Here is a 21,726-nt window from a genome sequence, read left to right as displayed (position 1 = left end):
CAACCGAACGTATTAACTTTTCTTGGGCTGTAGAGGAGTTGAAATATGTTCTCCTTCCTCTGCAGTCCTTAGTTAAGGTTTTTCAGGTCCTGCAGGAGACGAAGGAGGACTTGACTGGAAGATCGGCGCTCGGCTGGCGGCCGCTGTTAAATGGCTGGAGACACGGGGCGCCAGCCTCCTGCCTGCAGGACACAACGGTTCAGGTAGGTGAAGCCTGGGCCGTAGAGGAAAGGGGGCGGAGCGCAACGGCTGCGGATATGATCAGTGCTGCTTGCCAGGGCGCCCGCCCACTACACAAGACGCCGGTGGACCGATACTGTGGCAGAGGAACGTGTGGAGAGGCAGCTGGTGGATGTCCGCTGCAAAAAACCCCGTCCCCTCTGCCTGCACCGGTCTCGCGGTCATCTAAAGGGGTGCAGGCGGCACAGGGTCTCCTTCTTCCCATAAGGGGACCCAGACCGCCAGTGCACCCCAGAGGAAGAGGAGGACCCGGACAAAGAGGTCGGGGACTCCTGACAAGGTGCAGCGTAAGCCCGCGGTGTGACCGTGCAGGAGGGCTACGCTGCGGAGGGGCTGAACACGTCACAAGCCCTCCCTGGAGTGGGCAAAGGGGCAGGACTTTCCTGCCTGCTTCCGTTCCCGCAAGGGTCGAGCTGGAGGGGGTCGGTTGTGTTTTTCCTGTGGTCACGCTGGTCATGTCTGGAGGGGTTTTCCAAGGAGGACGTCTGAGTGGCAGGCACGTCGGGGGCGCCCCCAGACCTGTTCATTATGTTTTACAGGGCGCAGCCGTGGAGCCAAGGATGCCGACTCCCTGTCCTGGAGAGGACCGGCCCTCGCAGGGCAGGCCGATGAGCCCCACAAGCCTCATCTGAGGGTGGGGAACGGTGAAGGACAGCCGGGTCCCATGCCCGGCAGGGACGCCCCTGCTGCTTATGTTTCGGGGGAGCCGCCATGGGCAGTCCAATACCTCCCCCGGGACGCTTGGTGGCAGCCTCCCTGGCCGACGGTGATTCCCCAACCGCCCGCAGGGCTGGAGTCCTCCACAGCTTGGTTGGGGCCCGGCGTGGCCACTAGGGGGAGCTGCCTGCTTCCCACAGCCCGGCTGGACGAGCTTTCAGCCCCACCTACAAAAGGGCCCAGCCACCACCACTCGGAGAGCCAGAGTTGGGAGGAAGAAGATGAAGCTTGTCTGGGAGGAGGGGTGGAGCAAGGTGGAGAGTTGTGAGTTTGTGTTTGGGACTGTGTTTGGGCTGTGTGGCACGGGGAAGACGTGTCACACAGCTGAAGAAAAAATAAAAGTAATTTTACTTTTATACGTGCCTCAGTGTTTTTCTGTGCCGGGCCAGGCGGGGTGCTCTTAACCTTTCTCTGTTATTTCTGCAGATCAAATACGGGAAAACCTACCTGACCTCACGTCACTTCCTGTTCCGGCACCCAGACTGATGTCATTTCCTGTCCCGGCACCCAGACTGACGTCACTTCCTGTTCCGGCACCCAGACTGACGTCACTTCCAGGTTAAAAGACATAAAAGCCTCCATCTTGGCTACCTCAAACAGTTCAGTGTGGAACTCGAATAAACAACATCGCTGTCACCGAAATAATCCTTTGCAGCTAGGAATAATATACGGGTGGCCCCCAACCTTTTGAAAGTGTTGAGACTCGTTCTTTTATCAGTGGCGTAGTCGGCAGGATGGCCTCCTGGTGGAATAGGAAGCTGAACCAACAAATCGTCTCAACACATCATCATAATGGACCACCAAAGACCTATCAGGTAGGAAAGAACCATTCTTGTGTTGCCGAGCTGGGGTCTGATGGTGTGTGTTGGGGGGGATCTAGAGTATGTTCTGACCCAGTTCTCCTTAAAAAGAACATGGGCGCGTAGGCAGAAGACCTACAGACAAGGGCCAGGTTCTGAAAGGAACACAGTGGAGACCTATTATGGGCTTCCAAGGATGGGGACCAACCCAAAGAAACCCACACAGAAAAATATCTGTGGAAAAGGTGGGGGATATCATGAACTGGGAGTATAACCCAGAGGATTCTCTCAGAGAACAGGCCATGAATCTATGGGCAAAAGTCGGGTGTTGGCTACAGCCATACAATAAAAATGCCTGTAACATTGTAGAAAAGGTGGCCTGTGCAATCATAATAAATGGCCTACCCACTAAACTCGCCCAGCTGACCTGGGGGCAATCATATAATAATATGATCACCCTACTGGGGATCATTAACACCATGAGGGAGGAAACCTACTTGGGAGAACCAGAACGGAATCCCTGTGAACCCAGAGGGACTTGTGCCACTAAATTATGGTATTTTTCTTACATTGCGGAGCATGCTTTGGAGAACTGTGATGCACAGTGGAGGGCTTCATGAGGCGACGCAACGGTCAGCGGAGAGACACAGAGTGAGGGGCAGAGTGCTTCTGCTAATCCTTTGGCCTATGCTCATACGGGAGAAGTGTTAGTCAATGGCGTTAAAGTACCATCTTTATTTGACTCTGGCAGTAACGTTACCATTGTTGCTCGCCATTTGGTTTTGCCGCGACAAAAGTTAAAAATAAAGACCCGTCAAACCTGTATTCATGGGGACATCCGATCATACGAGTCCGCCCGCTGCTACATTTGCCAAAACGGATGGAGTGTAGCATGTCCTGGGGGGTGGGTGCAGTGGCCTGAGAGACTGGGCAAGCAGGTGGAAAAGCTCTCTAGTACAGTATAAAATCAAGCTGGGATTCAAACCCAAGCACCTGTAGCTGTAAAGCAGCACTGCTAAGCATTGCAACTTTTTCATCTTTCAAGCAATGACTTAAAAGTTAAAAGTATGGCATCTATCACTGAATACTTGTGAAACTACAGTGAGCTATGAGTTAAACACAGAGATGCTTAAAACTTGAATCAGTGAAGACCTATGGGGCTACGATTGCTTAATAATTTCCTATTCACCATAATATAAATGATCTGATTAGTAGTGTAAAATAAATGAGGAAAGGACAATACAGTAGCTAAGAGCATCTACAGAAGACATTTCGAAAACAGGGCCCGCAACAGAAATCTGTGCGGCCCGCGTGACAGATCCTAGTTAGCACTGAACCTGTACAAAATGATTACTATCATTTGTGATTGAATCATTCTGCATCTTCGGTGTTACTTATTGACTTTTCTTACTTCTGCCTTCTGACAAAAGTGCGTTTTCCCATGGCATTACAGTACCGGAAACATCATCTGCTAGTATAGCCACGAGCCTTGACCAAAGTTAATGAGCCGCAACGTCACAACTGAAGTGCTAGGTTGCAGCAGGGGCGACCTTAGGCATGTGTAAACTGTGCACCTGCACAGGGCCACCGAATCCCAGGGCCGCTCCGCCAATATACAGTACATTGAATATAAAACAGAAAGAGAAAATAACGACACAGCTGACGGCAATGTGGCTGAAAAACATTGTGTTTCTTGTTAATTAGTACATTGTATTTACTAATGTCGCTAGAGTCGGAGCAGTAAGCTATATGTAGTATTATAACGTTCTGTCGTAATGAGAATATCATGGGCCGCCACTTGTTTTTCAAGTTACGGACACACGCATAGAGCAGCGTGTCATGAGCACGAGGCAGCTATGCAGTGTCCACAACGGATGTGGCCATCCGGCGAGCATAAGATACCATATTGACATTGGCGGTTGAAGGGGCCACCGATTCTTTCTCTGCCCAGGGTCGCCACGAGCCTAGAGCCGCCCCTGCTAGGTTAGGCGTTGGCATCGAGAGTACTGTCTATGTTCAGAAGCACATACTTTTGTGAGCAATTGTTTTCGTTAATGAAAGCTACCAAAACCCCACATCGCTCAAGACTTACTGTCGAGCACCTTTCATCCCTCATAAAAGTTGCAGCTGCACAAGATTTCAAGCCTGATATTGATGAACTGGTACTAACAAGAGATGCCAAGTGTCGGGACAAAAGAAATAGATCTCACACTGTAAGACTCCTATATAAGCAATGAATATAATATAATAATATAAAGACCTAGCTAAGAGGCCACTGTATGCTGTTGTACGGAGAGTGTATGGAAATAAATTGCCTTTCTTTAAACTTTAAGTGTTACATTTTTTAAAGTTTTCAGTATTGGAAAGAAAGCTACAGTAACTTTGTATAATAGTATAATAGTATAATAGTATTTGTTACAGTGTGACCCACTGACGCATGTATGGTGGTTTAAGTGGCCCACCAATGGTAGTGAGTTTGACATGCCTGATCTACAGAATCTGTGGATGTTGCATGATGCCATAACTCTGAGCACAGCAGATGTTGTTCTGCTTTAAACATTATTTGATGTGGTTTTCTGCAGCCAGGGTGTGTGTATATATAAAGGTAGTTTTCAATCTTTTACAGAATTTGTCAAAAATATTTTTACAGCAGTAAATACACACAGAACCCTCACTACTGCTTGGAGTGTAAATGGTGTCAGACTGTTCAAAATATTTTTTAATCTCATGAGCTTTTCTAAGGTCTAGCAGTTTTATGCTGCATAAAAAAAACATCAGTGTGTTAAATCCTTTTTTTTTTTTTTATTCCTTTATTAGTCTGTACACTGCCCTGTTTCGTGCTCAGAATTTTCCAGTCACTTAACAGCTGGTATATGATGTCGCCAGTGAAAACACATTCCCGTTAGGAGAATGCTTTTACTCTGAGTAAGCAGCTGGGTGTGTGTGTCTGTGTGATTAAGAGTGCTCCATTCTGCATAACTCAAAATACACGCGGAGTGGGATTGTACAATGATGATGTTATTAAACAATTTCTTTTACACCCTAGAGAGTTTTTGCCAGGGAAATAACTTAGGCTTTATCCAACAATTACACATTGTGTGATACAAATTGTAACAACATTTTTATATATTTATGTCAACCAACAGCAACAAAACAATGGCAACTGAAAAGGATAAGCAAAATCTGCAAAAACCAGTCAACTTACACTCAGTTTTTTCAACCTGCCATAGCTTCAGGATTTTGTTCCAAAAAAGTTCTTAATACAAAGATGAATTCTTACAGCCAAGGTGTTATTTCATTTAATTATACAGCTTACTCCAATTCTCAGTGCTCTCAAAAACTACTATTACTTCTTAACAAACATCACAAAGATTGTATAGTTTTTTTCAGTCCACTGATGCTTATTTAATAGTAGAATTTTAGTTAATGTCCTTAAAATTGTCATTACTTCATTGTTTGTGATAAATAATACACTGCAAATAATAATATAGCTAAGGGTGAACAGATTTTTCCATTTACACCTTGACGTGTTCCTCATGGAAATGCTACAAAATACTCCTAAAAACTGAGAAACATTGTAGAAATAGGGGCTTTAATGTATTATGAGCCACACAATGGAGTACTGAAAAATTAAACTACAAAAAAATAATGTAGCTAAGGGTGGAGTGAACATATTTTTCCATTTTCACAATGATGTGTTCCTCAGAGATGTTGAACAAAATACTTATAAACAATGAAAAAAGTGGAAACTGGGTGATTTAATGCATTATGAGTAACATAATGGATTAATACCTTTTACTAACAACAGGAATTGTATTTGAATTAAGAAATTAATTTCAACAGAAACCCGTTGCTTCTGTTGCCAACCAAGAACTATGTCTATGCACTACTTTTTGTAACTGGAAAGTGTAAAGATTTCACAAGTATAAATCTAACTACCAGCCTTTGTAAGATCCATAAGATAGTTCATTTTTAGGAGAAGAAAATAACCGTTACAATTATTTTGTATTATTGGTAATAAAGGCACAACTGCGTATGAAAAAAATGAAAATGAAATCATCATTTAGGTATTTACAACAATAACTGGTAAATAATTAGTAAGTGTATCAAGCACATTTTTTCGTTTACATGTAAAGAAAAAAAAAAAAGATGGCACTTTAAAACACTTAAGTGTTTCACTATATTTAAGGAGCAATGATATGCAAATTCTGGATGTATGATTAATCTTCCCTGACTCATATATGCTGACTCTAACACAGATATCAATAAAGATTATTTCTTATGTTTTATTTTAGTTATTCACAAATTGCAAGAAGTAAACAATCAAAGAGTAGCTTAAATGATTATCTAGAATTAGCTTAGTTATTTTAAATGGAAAAATGGCATATGGCAGCCATGACCATCAACATAATGAGTTTTATTTTCAATATGTTTTCACCTACTGTCTTAACTTTCTCAAATAATAAATCAAATAAGAAAGGAGTAGTAGGCTACAGTACATAAAACACCCCTCATAACTTGGAGGTTGGCACCAGTACCTGTAGAGATTCTTCTGTTTTTTTTTTTACTTCTGTCATGCAAGATGTCTGAACGGCATGTGCTGCATACTGTTAACTGTTATTTTGTTGGCACTGACATTCATTGTGAAAAACTGACCCACAGCCCTCTTCATGCGCACAATCATTAGAGTGTTTCTCCCATTGTCAATCAGGCTTGATCGTCGGAGAGGTTCCTCTTCATGAATCAAGCTCAACCATCAAAAGTGTGGGGCACCGAGCACAATCACTAGGCTGTGCAACCCACCAAAATTATAAACATTAGCAACTTGGGACCTACTGGCAGCAGACAACAACCATCCCCAGTGGTTAAGAAACACTGTTCTATATGACACTATGCATTGCTTAAAAATAATCATCTTAACTATCTTTTTGAAATACACACTTTCCAGGTATAACTTTTTTAATATAAATACGATAAGAGCGAAAACTTTTTTTTCTCAAAATTGGCACTGTACCTCACTCAGATACAAAAAACAATGCACAATGGCGGTTTGAAGTTCTAATGAAATGTTCTTTATGTGTGTTGTGGTATCACAAAAATATCAAGAATATTTTAAATAAGTTTCTAAACTTACTGCACTGCTATATTTGTTGTTTCCATGGTATATAGTATATTCATCATTCAGCACAAATTGAGAATACTGTAACTAAAAAAACTTACCTCTTTTAACAAACACATTCTTTTAATTTGCCCAATCAAATTATTTAATCCATTATTAATTTATAACTCTTTGTTCCTGTTTATTATTTTAATGATAAATTTCTGAGAGCTCATTTGATATTATGCTTTCATATGGACAAAAGTGACAAAACATGTGGCATGATTGTAAATCTAAATATTTTTGTTACATTGCCTTTAGTGATATTTTTTTATCCATCATACTTGCATGTTCAATCAGTATTTTTAAAATGACACTATAACAATGTAAATTTAACAGATATAATTTACTGTACTATGTAAATACATTTTTATTTTAGGGTCTTGATAATGTAAATGAAATTATAATTTCCCCAATAATTTTCTGACTATGTTGTAAGAAATGTGGAAAACAAAATTAGTGCCTTAAAAAGCAGGAAGACGGGGAAAAAACATTATAAAGTACAAAAATGAATAATTTCTGAAAGCACAATATTTACAGTGGTGTGAAAAACTATTTGCCCCCTTCCTGATTTCTTATTCTTCTGCATGTTTGTCACACAAAATGTTTTTGATCATCAAACACATTTAACCATTAGTCAAATATAACACAAGTAAACACAAAATGCAGTTTTTAAATGATGGTTTTATTATTTAGGGAGAAAAAAAATCCCAACCTACATGGCCCTGTGTGAAAAAGTAATTGCCCCCTTGTTAAAAAAATAACCTAACTGTGGTGTATCACACCTCAGTTCAATTTCCGTAGCCACCCCCAGGCCTGATTACTGCCACACCTGTTTCAATCAAGAAATCACTTAAATAGGAGCTGCCTGACACAGAGAAGTAGACCAAAAGCACCTCAAAAGCTAGACATCATGCCAAGATCCAAAGAAATTCAGGAACAAATGAGAACAGAAGTAATTGAGATCTATCAGTCTGGTAAAGGTTATAAAGCCATTTCTAAAGCTTTGGGACTCCAGCGAACCACAGTGAGAGCCATTATCCACAAATGGCAAAAACACGGAACAGTGGTGAACCTTCCCAGGAGTGGCCGGCCGCACCAAAATTACCCCAAGAGCAGAGACGACTCATCCGAGAGGTCACAAAAGACCCCAGGACAACGTCTAAAGAACTGCAGGCCTCACTTGCCTCAATTAAGGTCAGTGTTCACGACTCCACCATAAGAAAGAGACTGGGCAAAACGCCTGCATGGCAGATTTCCAAGAGGCAAACCACTGTTAAGCAAAAAGAACATTAGGGCTCGTCTCAATTTTGCTAAGAAACATCTCAATGATTGCCAAGACTTTTGGGAAAATACCTTGTGGACTGATGAGACAAAAGTTGAACTTTTTGGAAGGTAAATGTCCCATTACATCTGGCGTAAAAGGAACACAGCATTTCAGAAAAAGAACATCATACCAACAGTAAAATATGGTGGTGGTAGTGTGATGGTCTGGGGTTGTTTTGCTGCTTCAGGACCTGGAAGGCTTGCTGTGATAAATGGAACCATGAATTCTACTGTCTACCAAAAAATCCTGAAGGAGAATGTCCGGCCATCTGTTCGTCAACTCAAGCTGAAGCGATCTTGGTGCTGCAACAGGACAATGACCCAAAACACACCAGCAAATCCACCTCTGAATGGCTGAAGAAAAACAAAATGAAGACTTTGGAGTGGCCTAGTCAAAGTCCTGACCTGAATCCAATTGAGATGCTATGGCATGACCTTAAAAAGGCGGTTCATGCTAGAAAACCCTCAAATAAAGCTGAATTACAACAATTCTGCAAAGATGAGTGGGCCAAAATTCCTCCAGAGCGCTGTAAAAGACTCATTGCAAGTTATCGCAAACGCTTGATTGCAGTTATTGCTGCTAAGGGTGGCCCAACCAGTTATTAGGTTCAGGGGGCAATTACTTTTTCACACAGGGCCATGTAGGTTTGGATTTTTTCTCCCTAAATAATAAAACTATCATTTAAAAACTGCATTTTGTGTTTACTTGTGTTATATTTGACTAATGGCTAAATGTGTTTGATGATCAGAAACATTTTGTGTGACAAACATGCAAAAGAATAAGAAATCAGGAAGGGGGCAAATAGTTTTTCATACCACTGTATTACACTTTTTAAGATATTTTTAATAAAATAGATCACAAGCTTCATAGAAAAGAGATTATATTCCTAGGCTCAAAGAGTCTTATCCAAGAGTTTTGTTTTTTGGAGTGAAAACTTAATGGGCAGTGTATATGGTACGGCTAAAGTGCCTAACGAGGTACACTATAGATAGATTAACTATCAGGAAACAAGCTTAGGTTCTTTCTTCTGATAGCAAACCTAGAGAGCCAGGAAATAAAAAAAGACTAATTTCTGGTGCTTCCTAGTTTCTATGAATAACTAGCATTGCAAAAGCTACTTCTTCAAAAACACATAGTGGAACTCATAATCATTACTAAATATCCAAATAAACAGATAAGAAAGACTAACTGCTTAACACAAGATCACTGCAATAGGGAGCCATATACACAATACATTTTTATCTTGTGGAACAACTGCTGTGAAAAGGAATATCTACTTGAACAAAATCACATGCACACAAAACACAAAGTTTAAGTCATTTGCATACTTGTGTCTTTCTCTAGTGGGAAAAGGTTGCCAAGGTCAGAAGTGGCCTAAAAGTGAGACACATCAGAGAACATGTACAAATCATGCTCTACTTATCCACAGGGTGCTCCAGATGTAATTAAACTAAGAGCAACAATGTTCAAGACAGAGGTTATGTGGTCTGTTGGAATATCAAGAAAAAGGGTTCTCAAATTGAAAGGATGGAATCCAATATCATAATAATGAGCACTGGCAGCCAGGGAACTGACAAAGAATCCTTAATCAGTAATTGGGCTTCAAGAGTGCACGGATATTTGGAAACAAGAAACAAATGTTACCAGGAAGGAACAAGGGGGTTTGGGATTACACTAGAAGTAACACTTTGGTAGGGTTTAAAGATCACTCACAACCATTGCCCCCTTTAGCTTGAAGGCAGGAGGTTAATTGGAAAAAAGTCTCAAGAACCAAGGAGAAAATGCCCCAACATGTACAAACTTTTGAGAAAGAACATCAGAGATAAGTAGGAGACTGTTTATTGGAGCTCAAGGAAGTGTGTTTGATGGGTAGATAAATGAAGAAGTCAACACCTAGCAGATAGGAACCAGACCCAGTGTGTTCTGAAATCTAATGTTTATTTTCACTTGTGTTTCTATAACAACATGCTTTCTTAATTTTACAATCTCTTGTGTGTTTCTTGTTAATAAACATATACATTTAGTATAAAAACAGACACATACATACACATATAAAAGAATTACTGTTGTAGAAATGGAAGGCTAAACCATTTGCAAAAACAGGACATGGATGAAGCTGACTTTTTAAGTTGGACCTTTAATTTTTATTTGCCTTAACTGACATATCTGGTTACTTCCACAATTAATGTACATATACATTTCATCAAGACCACATAAAGCAAAGCAAGGAAACGGTAAAAGGAACTATCCCAGCAGATACAGGAACAAGGCCAGAAACAAGTCTAGAAACTGCATCAGTCCACTGCAGAGTGCACAAGAACTCACTCACACTGAGGTTAATTTACAGATACCAATTAACCTAACATGCACATCTTTGATGATACAGGAAGTAAGGCAGAGCAATGCAATGCACAACAAAATACATGATGGACAAATCCAAGCTTTGGTTTTTTTGTGTTGATCATTTAGATCTTACCTTTCGAACTAAGCGAAGTGCCTGCGTCCGCTCTACTTCATTACTCTGCTGTATATCTATGCACCTAAACAAAAAAGAAAGTTATTTGCATTTTACCCAAGGGCTTTCTCTCTAGTTTAAAGATAAGTACTTACTGTAAATTCTTCTTATATGTAAAACTCTACAAATATAGTTCTTAAAAAAATGTTCAGCACCTTGTGTTGCATTTTTTAAAATATAAGAAATGTCTTTTTACAATTACTGGTTTAAAGCACTGCGGTGGGCTGGCGCACTACCCGGGGTTTGTCTCCTGCCTTGCGCCCTGTGTTGGCTGGGATTGGCTCCCAGCCAACATAGCAGACCCCCCGTGACCCTGTAGTTAGGATATAGGGGGCTGGATAATGGTAGGTTGGTTTAAAGCAAATTCATTATTATAAATTCATGTTTTTATAAACTGTATCAATGACAGTTTCATTTCTTATTTCTGAACCAAGTCAACATAGCTACTAAAAACATAAGAATCATGCATCGTGCTATCATTGTTTAAAACAATACAGTGTATCTTTGGAGTCAAGTAACAGGACCAATATCTCCATATGCCAAAGTTTGTAAAATATGTGATTTGGTTTTTTCAGCATTCATGTTGATTTGGTTCTGAAACAAGAAACGTAACACTATAAACCACAAGTGCCTGAAACTTGCAATGGACATACAGTGGAACCTCGGTTTGCGAGTAACTTGGTTTACGAGTGTTTTGCAAGACGAGCTAAAATTTTTAATAAATTTTGACTTGATAAACAAGCGAGGTCTTGCAATACGAGTAGTATGGATACGCTTTGTCTGCTGAGCGTCATGTGATCACAAATGAGCTGATGGTTCTCGCATGCACGGGTGTGCGTCTCTCTCTCTCTCTGGCACGCGTGTGCGTCTCTCTCTCTCTCTGGCACGCGTGTGCGTCTCTCTCTCGCTCGCTCGCAGAGAGGGTGTGTGTGTCTCTCTCTCTCGCTCGCGTGTGTGTCTCTCTCGCTCGCTTGTGTGTGTGTGTGTGTGTGTGTGTGTGTGTGTGTGTGTGTGTCTCTCGCTTGCTCGCGTGTGTGTGTGTGTCGCTTGCTCGCTCATGTGTGTGTGTGTGTGTGTCTCTCTGCTACAGCGCTGGGAGACTGCGATTGGTTTGGGACTCTCTTCCGCGTGTCGTCCCGTTGGGTCGAATCCCACAAGAGTTTAGAAACTCACTCACACCAGCCATGATTCTTTTCAAAGGTAAAGTGCATGTTAATTTGTTTTATGTACTTTTACTTCATATTTTGTATTAATCATTTTTATATGAATAGTTTTGGGTTGTGGAACGAATCATCTGAGTTTCCATTATTTCTTATGAGGAAATTCACTTTGATATAGGAGTGCTTTGGACTGCGAGCACGTTTCTTGAACGAATTATGCTCATAAACCGAGGTTCCACTGTATTTTAGTATAAAGGCTCTAATCTTTGGTGATTTACAAAACTGGCATTGTAGCATATAACCTCTGGGTTTAGGTTCAAAACTTTTATTAACTTTTATAAAATTAACTGAAAAAAAGCTATTTAAATCGAGCAAATACCATTTTAAGTTGAGGAAAAAATACTTTAAAACAATTGTGTTCTGTTGTTGCTCCCAACTGCACTGAATATAGTGACTCAGTTATTTTCAAAGTTCACACTTGTACTGAAAATTAGCGATAAAAAAAGAAGCTAAACAATATGTATAAAAAAATGATGGTTTGAGTGAAAATTTAACTCAAGTACAAACAATGCCACAGAAACAAGATTCAGTATTTTTCCATTATAGTTTTCAATTGGTACAACTGTTGCAAAAAAGCAAGTCTTTATAAAAATGTTTCACTGGTAAGATTAACATACACTGGATTTAACAATACAATTGAAACAAAATATGCTCAAAGACATTGAATGAATTTTAGGATTGGGAGCATACTTTATTCTCTCTGTCAACATTATTTTCAGAATTCAAAAGACATTTTTTATTTCATATTTTTCTTTATTTGCTTTCTTATGAGACAAGCTTACATAGAAAACACATATAAATACTAAAAGCACTTGGCAAAAAAATAAAAAGCTCTATTGCAGACATTATTACCTAGCTATTAAGTAATCCACTCGAAATTGTAGCACCTTCTGTAAAATACTGGTATCTCGGATGAGATATCGCAAAGCTCGGAGACCTGCTGCTCTCACCTCTTTTGCTTCATTTAATAATGCTAATCGCAAGCTGTGACAGAAAAGAAGAGTACATTAGACAGATGTTAGTAATCATTATAGCTAGAAGAGCTATGACAAATATATGTAGAATTCACACTTAAAAAAAACCCTTGGGAGATGAAAGTTGAGATACTATAATATTTACTTTTTAAACAACTATATGTAGATTTAAAAGTTGCTTACTTTATATTTTAAACTGTACTACTAATAATGAATACATACTAATACACATAATAAGAAGGTAAATCTTAATTTAAACTCACCATTCACACACAAAACAACTATGGAAGGAAAACTACATAAAATAGTAACTTCTAATCTTCTTTATCTAATTCAGGTCTTTGCTTTGGACGTGCTCTGTCTCTAGTTATGTCAGAGGACTGGGACTTTGTGAAGTATGGTCTAAAGTGGGGAGGCAAAATGGAGGGTTGGGGAGGTAAAATTGAGATGGGAAGAAAGAGAGAAAGCAGTTTCTAATCTATACTTTTTACCTAAATCAGTTTTATTATTAGATGGCAAATATACAAACTATAAAAACCTGGATATTGTCACAAATAGATGAACACACACAGGTTGGGTCTGCCATAAAAGTAAATCTCTGCATTACGTCTTTATATTCCTTGCTTTGTGCCCCAGTAAATAAAAGTTATCATCAATTTACTAACAACCCAATTGTCCGTCATTCACTCAGAATATTGAACCAATGTAGGAAGCACTTCAAGTACAGTAGAAAAGCTTTTTTCTGTGACACCTCTATACAATAACTACCTTTTTCCACCCTCTCAAACTTACAGTTTTTAATGTTTGGAAAACATACAGGATTAAATCATTTAGAGATTTGTACAGTGGAACCTCGGTTCACGAACGTCCCAGTTCACGTACAACTCGGTTCACGACCAAAAAGCTCGCCAAACTTTTGCCTCGGTTTAACAACCACACACTCGGTATACGAACAAGCCAGTTTCCCTTGCCTGCCTGAGCTGAGCTGAGCTGAGAGAGAGAGAGCAAGAGCGAGCGAGCACGTGCCTGCTGGGGAGGGGGAGGAGGAGATTGCTGTACGTGTTTGCCTGCCTATCTGCAGCCATCCCCCCACCACAGGCAGCCAGAGAGAGAAAGAAAGAGAGAGAGAAAGCGACCGAGCCGCTGCTGCAAGAGCTCTGTTCATTGTTCTCCTTCCACTGGCTTCTAAGCAAGTGAAGAGTGGTGAGAAGAAAATTTTGAAGAAAATTGAAATCGAAGTAAAGAAAGGAATTACAAGAGGTGGAAAAACTGTTTACCAGTTTAATCATTTACCAATCTGAGAACCCTCCTGCTTTCAAGCAGCACAATGTAAACAAAGCCAGACTGCCAGCAAACATGAAGGGTTGGGTCACAAGAACTTTGTTTTTGGAATGGCTGCATGAGGCTTTCACTCCCACCAGCTAAACAGCTAAAAGCACCAGAAACCCAAGAAATCACAAGAGAGAAAACACCTGAAGGAAAACACTTCATGCCAGAATTTGACTTATGCCAAGGTTAGTTTTCTTGGTGGTTTTTGTATTACGCATTTTTCAAAAGTTAATTTTTCAGTTCATAACGCGATTTGTTGCAAATGTTCACTTTTTTCCTTGTGCTTAAAACTCATGAAAGTGTTTGCAGATGGAGTTTTTCATAGCGCGATTAGGTGCAATGTTACCTTTCTCTTTTTTCAAATGTTTTCCGCTGTGCTTAAAACTCATTTTATAAAAAGTGTTTACAGCAATCAGGCTTTAAAGTTTAATAGCGTGATCTGCTGCAATCTTACTTTTTTGGTTGCTTGTGAGTTGGTTTTTAAATGCACTTCGGATTTGGTCGATGTTCCTTTTTTTCTGCTGTGCTAAAACTCATTTCAAAAACATTGTTTACAGCGATCAGGCTTTAAGTTTAATAGCGTGATCTCCTGCAATCTTACTTTTTTGGTTGCTTGTGAGTTGGTTTTTAAAAGCACTTCGGATTTGGTCGATGTTCCTTTTTTCTGCTGTGCTTAAAAGTCATTTAAAAAAAAAAATGCTGCGCGAGCACCTGCTACAGAGAGATTAGAGAGCACGAGCGAGCAAGCGCAGAGAGACAGCGTGCAGCTGACAGGGAAGGGATGGGGGGGTAGGGGTGTGTGTGTGTGTGTGTGTGTGCGTGCGTGTTCATTCTACAGAGAGAGAGAGAGAGAGCGCGTGAGCCAGGCTGCTCCTGTAGCTGAGGGAGGGAGGGGCTTTGTTGGTGTGTGTGCTACAGAGAGAGAGCGCGAGCGAGCCAGCTCGTGTAGCTGAGCAGGGAGCCTGGGTGTTTTGTGTCAGTGTTATTCAATGTTTTTACATTAGTTTACTATTACACTGTGCATTCTATGGTGTAATTAACTATATTTGTGCTTAATCTTTACATATTTACATACAGTTTGTTCGGTCTGGAACGAATGAATTGTATTTACATACAATCCTATGGGGGAAACTGCTTCGGTTCACGACCAACTCGGTTTACAACCAAAGTTCTGGAACGAATTATGGTCGTGAACCGAGGTTCCACTGTACATAGATAACCTCTTTGCACCCTACAAACATTTACACTCCAAATTTAGCTTCCCATCAACACAATTTTTCCAATACTTCCATATTAGAAACTTTGATAAACAAAATCTGCCCAATTGTCCTCTCCTCACACCTATTTCTATTCCGGAAGAAATATTGATCAGTCTTGAGGACTCAGACAGCATTTCTATAATATATAAATACATTTTAAAGTCCCTTCCTTTCAAACAATCCAGAGTGTAGTGGGAAAAGGACCACTCACTCAACATTTCAGAAAATGAGTGTAAGGCAGCCATGCACAGAATTCACTCTGGCTCCTTATGTGCAAAGTATACAAGTATTCAACTTAAAATCTTTGATCAAGCATATCTGTCTCATTTAAATTTGTCCAAAATGTTTCCAAGGCAAGATCCAATCTGCTAATGTTGCAAGCGAGCTCCAGCCTCATTGGGCCATATGTTATAGGTGTGCACCAAATTAACATCATTCTGGACCAGAATCTTTAAATGCCAATCAGACAGTCTTGGTGTCACAATCACTCCTAATCCATTAACAGCTGTGTTTGGTATATTTCCAGATGGGCTTTTTGATTACAGTATTGTATTTAACTTTGGTGTTGGCTTTGTTTGTCTGAAATAGATTTAGAACAAGACAGAAACTTACCTTTTACAGTTAAGAACGGTTTACTAACTGGCAAATACCTTGACACAAGAGATACTGTAGGTAATTGTTGGCAATAACAAATGCCAAGAATGAAATACTGAGCAAGAGCTCAAACAAAGCTTAGTGATAATATACTGCCTTAGATACCTATGATAATTGCAAAAACAGAACTACTACTTATTAACTTATGTTTGCTAGAAAAGGTTTGAATTGAACAATTTGTCATATCAGTGGTATTTCTCTTATGTGACCATCTTCTTGATTAAAGAAAGATTAATTCTGTTGAATTCCTCGTTAGTAAGACTTCTTTTACTTTAAATATAAAATTACCCTGTTGTGTAAATTTTCCTAACATAGCCTTTAAGATAGGCAGCATTTCCATACAATATAACTAAAGGTAGGCAGCATAAAATTAATTCTGCCAGTTTTTACTACAAGGAAAAAATACTTAATGGCATCCTCCCAGTGCAATTTTGTTAACTAATTTAACATATTTCCTTGAGTTAATCTTTATAAAATACTGGATTATTATTTGGCTTTATAAACAGGACTTGAAAAGAGATATACTTAGAAATGCAGTCGCTGAACAACTTGTTGCTGCAAGTTTAATCATCTGCCAGCCTTCTCCTGTCTACTCTGACTTACATGTTCCACAATGCTCTTTGGGGCAAAGCTCTTATAATATTTAATACTTAGACCAAAGTAAACTTGTAATTGTAACATATCTGTTGTGCTTTAAACACTATAACTTTTAATATGGCTTCCAACATTTAGTTTCATTATAAAGTACAGTGCCCTCACTTGGACAAAGACATATTTTCCCTTGATTTTGCTATGTACCAAACATTATGGTTAGCTAATATGGGGTGATCATGTATAAAAGGTGTTGTCATTTCTACATGGTGACACCAAAATATATGAAAATGCTTTTAAACAATTCAATGTGTACTTTAAACTGTAGAGCAGAGGTAATACCTTTTCTATACTTAATTCCACAGAATGTAATGCATAAGCTATGTTTTAAGCTGTACTAATGCATCTACCTTAATAAAAGGATAAGTGTCTATGTGTTTGTCTATGCATCCACCTGGTTGCTATGTTGCTGTCATTCCAAAAGATGTTGCATCACTAACATTTTTTGCAATAAAATGCATTGCATTTATTACTCCAATAGATGGCTCAAACAATAATACTATTTCTACGAGTCCCATAGCAATTGGCACATAAAAGAGACATATGCATTGCATGGTGTAATGCAAAAATTACCTGTCTTAGACAGGTAGCACAGCTAGCTATGTTTAAAGAAGATACACATTGATGATCTGAAGCAAATCATAGAATCACTCTCAGAATTATTACATTACTGAAAAATTCTACTCTACAAAATTTCATCATTTGACATCTCTTACAAGTTTTTGCCTACATGATGCCTGCTTTTTTTAATGGAAAATCAGGCACTCTGTTAGTACCCAGGAGAGTTTGTTTCTCTAATAAAACCACACTACTGTACTGGGGCAAATGCCAAACGCCAGCATAGATATATAGCTTAAGTGACTTTTTCAATAAGAAAAGAGTTGATTAATCAACACACTAAATAATAATAGTTCAGAGAAATACACTAAATAATAATAGTTCAGAGAAATAAAAGTTAGGCATAACCCAAAAGACATGTTTTACTGTCTGTAGAATGATGCAGGTTTAAACAGCACATATGTGTTGGAGAAAAACTGTACAATTTTGTTAGGACATGTTCATGTCATTTAAACCCCCAGATACTCCCACATGCTACAGATTTCCAATATGGGAATGTTCTACTTTTCCCACAGTAAGCTGGCATATGAAGAAAACATCCCTGCAATCTTTCTTTAATCTTGATGCAACAGCAAAATAAGCTCATGCTGCTTGCTTTTGAATAGCAAGGTACAAAGGCATACCTTTTGGGGTATATGTTGTAATGATGCAGTAATATAGTATCTTTTAAGAAATGAAACAAAAATTTAGAATACTGAAATATTGCATTCAGCACATATCATGTTTCTCTTCATTTGCGTGAATGGTTTTTACTTTGAAATTTACCTAAAAAAACAAAAAACAAAAAAAAACATAAAACCAATTCTTACGCATCATATTCAATGCCTGAATGTTTGCCAGCTATAGAGTGTTGGATACCCTGAAGAAATACAGCTAGAGCGCCTGCCATTATAAAACAAATCTCTTTCTATTGCGTTACTCCTATGACTCCCAGTTTCTGCATAATAGGTCAATTTCGATGTACTGTATTTGAAATAACCATTTTGTAACATCTAAACTGTGCATTAAAAACTGAAAATAGTTGCTATAACATTTGCATTTTAGAGAGAATGGTGTTAACCATTACTAAACAAATTCATTTTTGAAGACTATACAATTAACTAAAGGTTTCTGAATACGAGGTAGCTGAGCCATTCCTATGCTTAATTGAAGGAGCACTGAAAATTCATTAGTCAAGAAGCAATAAACTTCACCTGCCAGTAATGCAAGTCATAAGAAATTAAATTCACAACATTCTTTATACAGAACAAGACAAAACAATGGGGGAAATATACAGTTTGTTAGTGCTGGTATGTAGACCATTTAAAATTAAAGTAGTTATGCATTTAAGCAAAAGTGGCATGCAAAATACTGTAGCATTTTCCCTTGAAATATCAATGTAATGTTAAAAAAGGCAAGAGTGAAAAATCAGTAAAACAACTAACCACCCACAAAAGCTTTGTGTGTGTGTGTGTGTGGGCTTTCTCATCACCATGGCAACAAAGAAAGATGCTATGAATGTACTGACAGTGTAGACACTCCAGCTAGTGGGCCAACCAGAAGCGGGAAAGCAGAAAACACTCTTCACAGCACCAATAATGACCATACTAGAATGGCTGTTTAATTGTTTAAAATAAACTACATTGCATTGTATTTTACATTTATTATACACACAAAAGAAATATATATTTGTAAATGAAAGAATTAAAAGGAGTTACCATATAATAATTTCTTCATATGTAAAGCCTAACTTCTCTTCACTGTGGCCAAAATTGCAGAGAAGCTGAAAAAAGTGCAAATATCAATTAAAAATAAACATAAGAAGATTAAATTAAAACATACTATATAATGACCTTCATTAGACTGCACTTGTGGCTAATATAAAATATTAACTTTACACAGCATTTTCAAAAAACAAATAAGACAACATTATAGTACAAGATTAATAAAAGAAACAAGTTATAATAGAAATGATACAGCCAGAGTAAGACTGACTCTCTAAGTACCAGTTTAATGTTTTTGCAACTTTATAATTTACGGATTTTTGAAGTACAGACTTACTGTAAGATATTTCCAGGATAATACAAACAATTAGGAAAGCAACATAATGTAACATCCAGAAGTGGCCGTGCTGCGTCAGGCGGACGCCTGGACTATAGCAAAAGCACTCTCAGAAATGTTCACGTGTATTGATAATCCCTCGCGAGATTATGACTGATCAGGGCACGTCTTTATCTCTTGCATCATGTAGCAACTGTGTGAAAGTTTTGCAACTAAGCAGTTACAATCCACGGTTTATCATCCTCAGACAAATGGTCTTCCTGAAAGATTTAAGAAAACCCTAAAACAGATGATTGGGCAGGTGGTCCATGACAACTCAACATCATGGGATACAGTAGTGCAGGGTGTTAGATATTTTTTGAGGAAAAGTGGCCGGGGACTCGCGAAGCACCTTCTGCAGGGAGGTTTGTCGACCGAATCATTTTGCTGCAGGAACAGACTTCTAGATTGTCCTCTATTGCAGTGGAATATCTGCTGCGCGAGCAGGAGGAGCAAAACGTAATTATGACAAATAAATTTCGGGCTGAATGGCTAGGTCCGGCAGTAATTGAAGAGTGTCCCCAGTGAATTATACAGTCAGAAACCTGTACAAATTTTGCACTTTAATCAATTAAAGAAGTGGTACGACCCCCAGCAAGTCCTGGTCACGTCCGCAGAGGTCCCTCAGACTAAGGTCACTGTTGGGGATGAGTTAACTGACATTCAGAAGGCAGAATTGCTATGACTGATTGAAAGGGGCTCAGACTTTTCGGCCATCCCTGGCTGAACAGAAATTACAGAACACACAATGTTACTGTACATGCGCCCTCATGTCGCCTTCTGGAGGCAATGAGGAAGGTGATACAAAAGGAGGTTCAACAGATGCTCAAGATGAGCGGAATTTGGGAAAGCAAACGCAAGTGGCGAAGCCCTATTGTGCTTGTCTCAAAACCCAACAGTTCAGATTTTTATATTGATTTTAGGTGGTTGAATAAAATTTTTAAGTTTGACGCATACCCGATGCTGTGTGTGGATGACTTCTTAGAAAGGCTTGGGTGGGCCTTGTATATTTCCACCCTAGATCTCACAAAGGGTTATTGGCAAGTGCTCTTGGAGGAGTCCAGGTGCGAGAAGACAGCGTTTGCCAATCCAGACATGCTGTTTGAATTTAAAAGGCTTCTTTTTGGTCACCATGGTGCACAATTGACTTTTCAGTGGATGATAAACTAGATCCTATGTCCCCATTCCTCATATGCGGGAGTATATCTAGACAATGTAGTCATTTTCAGTAACGACTGGAGAGTTCATCTTGTCCACCTGCAGGTGGTGCTTGACAGTTAGAGGCTGGCGGGGTTGACAATTAATCCCAAGAAATGCAGACTGGGTATGTCAGAAACCTATTATTTGGGATATTCCATGGGGAACAGTTTGCTCAAGCTTTGAATGGAAAAGGTGGGGGAAGTGCTTGTGTATCTATGTTTCGAAACACAGAGGTGGGTTTGTGCCTTCCTCGGGGTTGCAGGATACTACAGGCGGTTCATTCCCAATTTTGCACATCGGGCTGCCACCTCTGACTTGACAAAGGGCAGGAGGAACCGTAATGTTGTCTGGACCAATGTCTGTGGTACAGTCTACTCAGAGTTAAAAGCCTATTTATCCTCATTCCCAGTTCTACAAAATACGGACCTTTTGAGGGAATTCATTTTGCAGACAGATGTAACTGCTTTCGGTTGGGGAGCGGTGCTTTCAAAATGTTTTGAGGGTTATACTGTTGCCATGAAGGGCAGTACATGGTCAGCAACAATGTTTAGGTAGGCAGTATGCGGAATATTAACATCCACTTGAATGCTCAGATTCAAGGTTTCCCATAAGAATATTGTGCAAAGCATCACACTCCCTCCACTAGCTTGTCTTCGTCCCACAGTGTACCTTGATGCCATCTCTTCCCTAGGAAAACAATGCACATATACCAGGCCGCCCACATGATCAAAAAGAAACAAATCCATCAGGCCAGGTCACCTTCTTCCATTGATCTACGGTCCAGTTCCAATGTTTGTGTGCCCATTATAGGGACTTCAGATGGTGGACAGGGGTTAGCATGGGCACTCCTACTGGCCTGCGGCTACGAAGTTCAATATGCAGCAGGGTTTGATGCACTGTATGTCATAACACATTATTCATATACCAATCATTAAAATGATCTGTAATTTGCACCATAGTACCCCTTCTGTTGACTTCCTGCATT

The 21,726-nt window shown here is 39.4% G+C and overlaps 1 protein-coding gene across 2 annotated transcripts in view; it reads right to left on the bottom strand.

Annotated features, from left to right (window-relative positions):
• Nucleotides 1-21,726, bottom strand: part of LOC120527345 (rapamycin-insensitive companion of mTOR-like) — a 151,142-nt gene that overhangs the window by 92,612 nt on the left and 36,804 nt on the right. For both annotated transcript variants that reach the window (XM_039750640.1, XM_039750641.1), the window contains 3 exons: nt 19,160-19,224; nt 12,830-12,961; nt 10,719-10,782 (listed from right to left, as the gene is read on the bottom strand). In XM_039750640.1, the coding sequence (XP_039606574.1) occupies nt 10,719-10,782; nt 12,830-12,961; nt 19,160-19,224 (261 nt within the window). The remainder of the gene's footprint in view (nt 1-10,718; nt 10,783-12,829; nt 12,962-19,159; nt 19,225-21,726) is intronic.

Source organism: Polypterus senegalus, chromosome 4, assembly GCF_016835505.1.
Source record: "Polypterus senegalus isolate Bchr_013 chromosome 4, ASM1683550v1, whole genome shotgun sequence".
In the NCBI taxonomy this organism is placed as follows: domain Eukaryota; kingdom Metazoa; phylum Chordata; class Cladistia; order Polypteriformes; family Polypteridae; genus Polypterus; species Polypterus senegalus.
The sequence above is the reverse complement of the archived record's forward strand: the minus strand, read 5'-3'. Positions and strand labels throughout refer to the sequence as shown.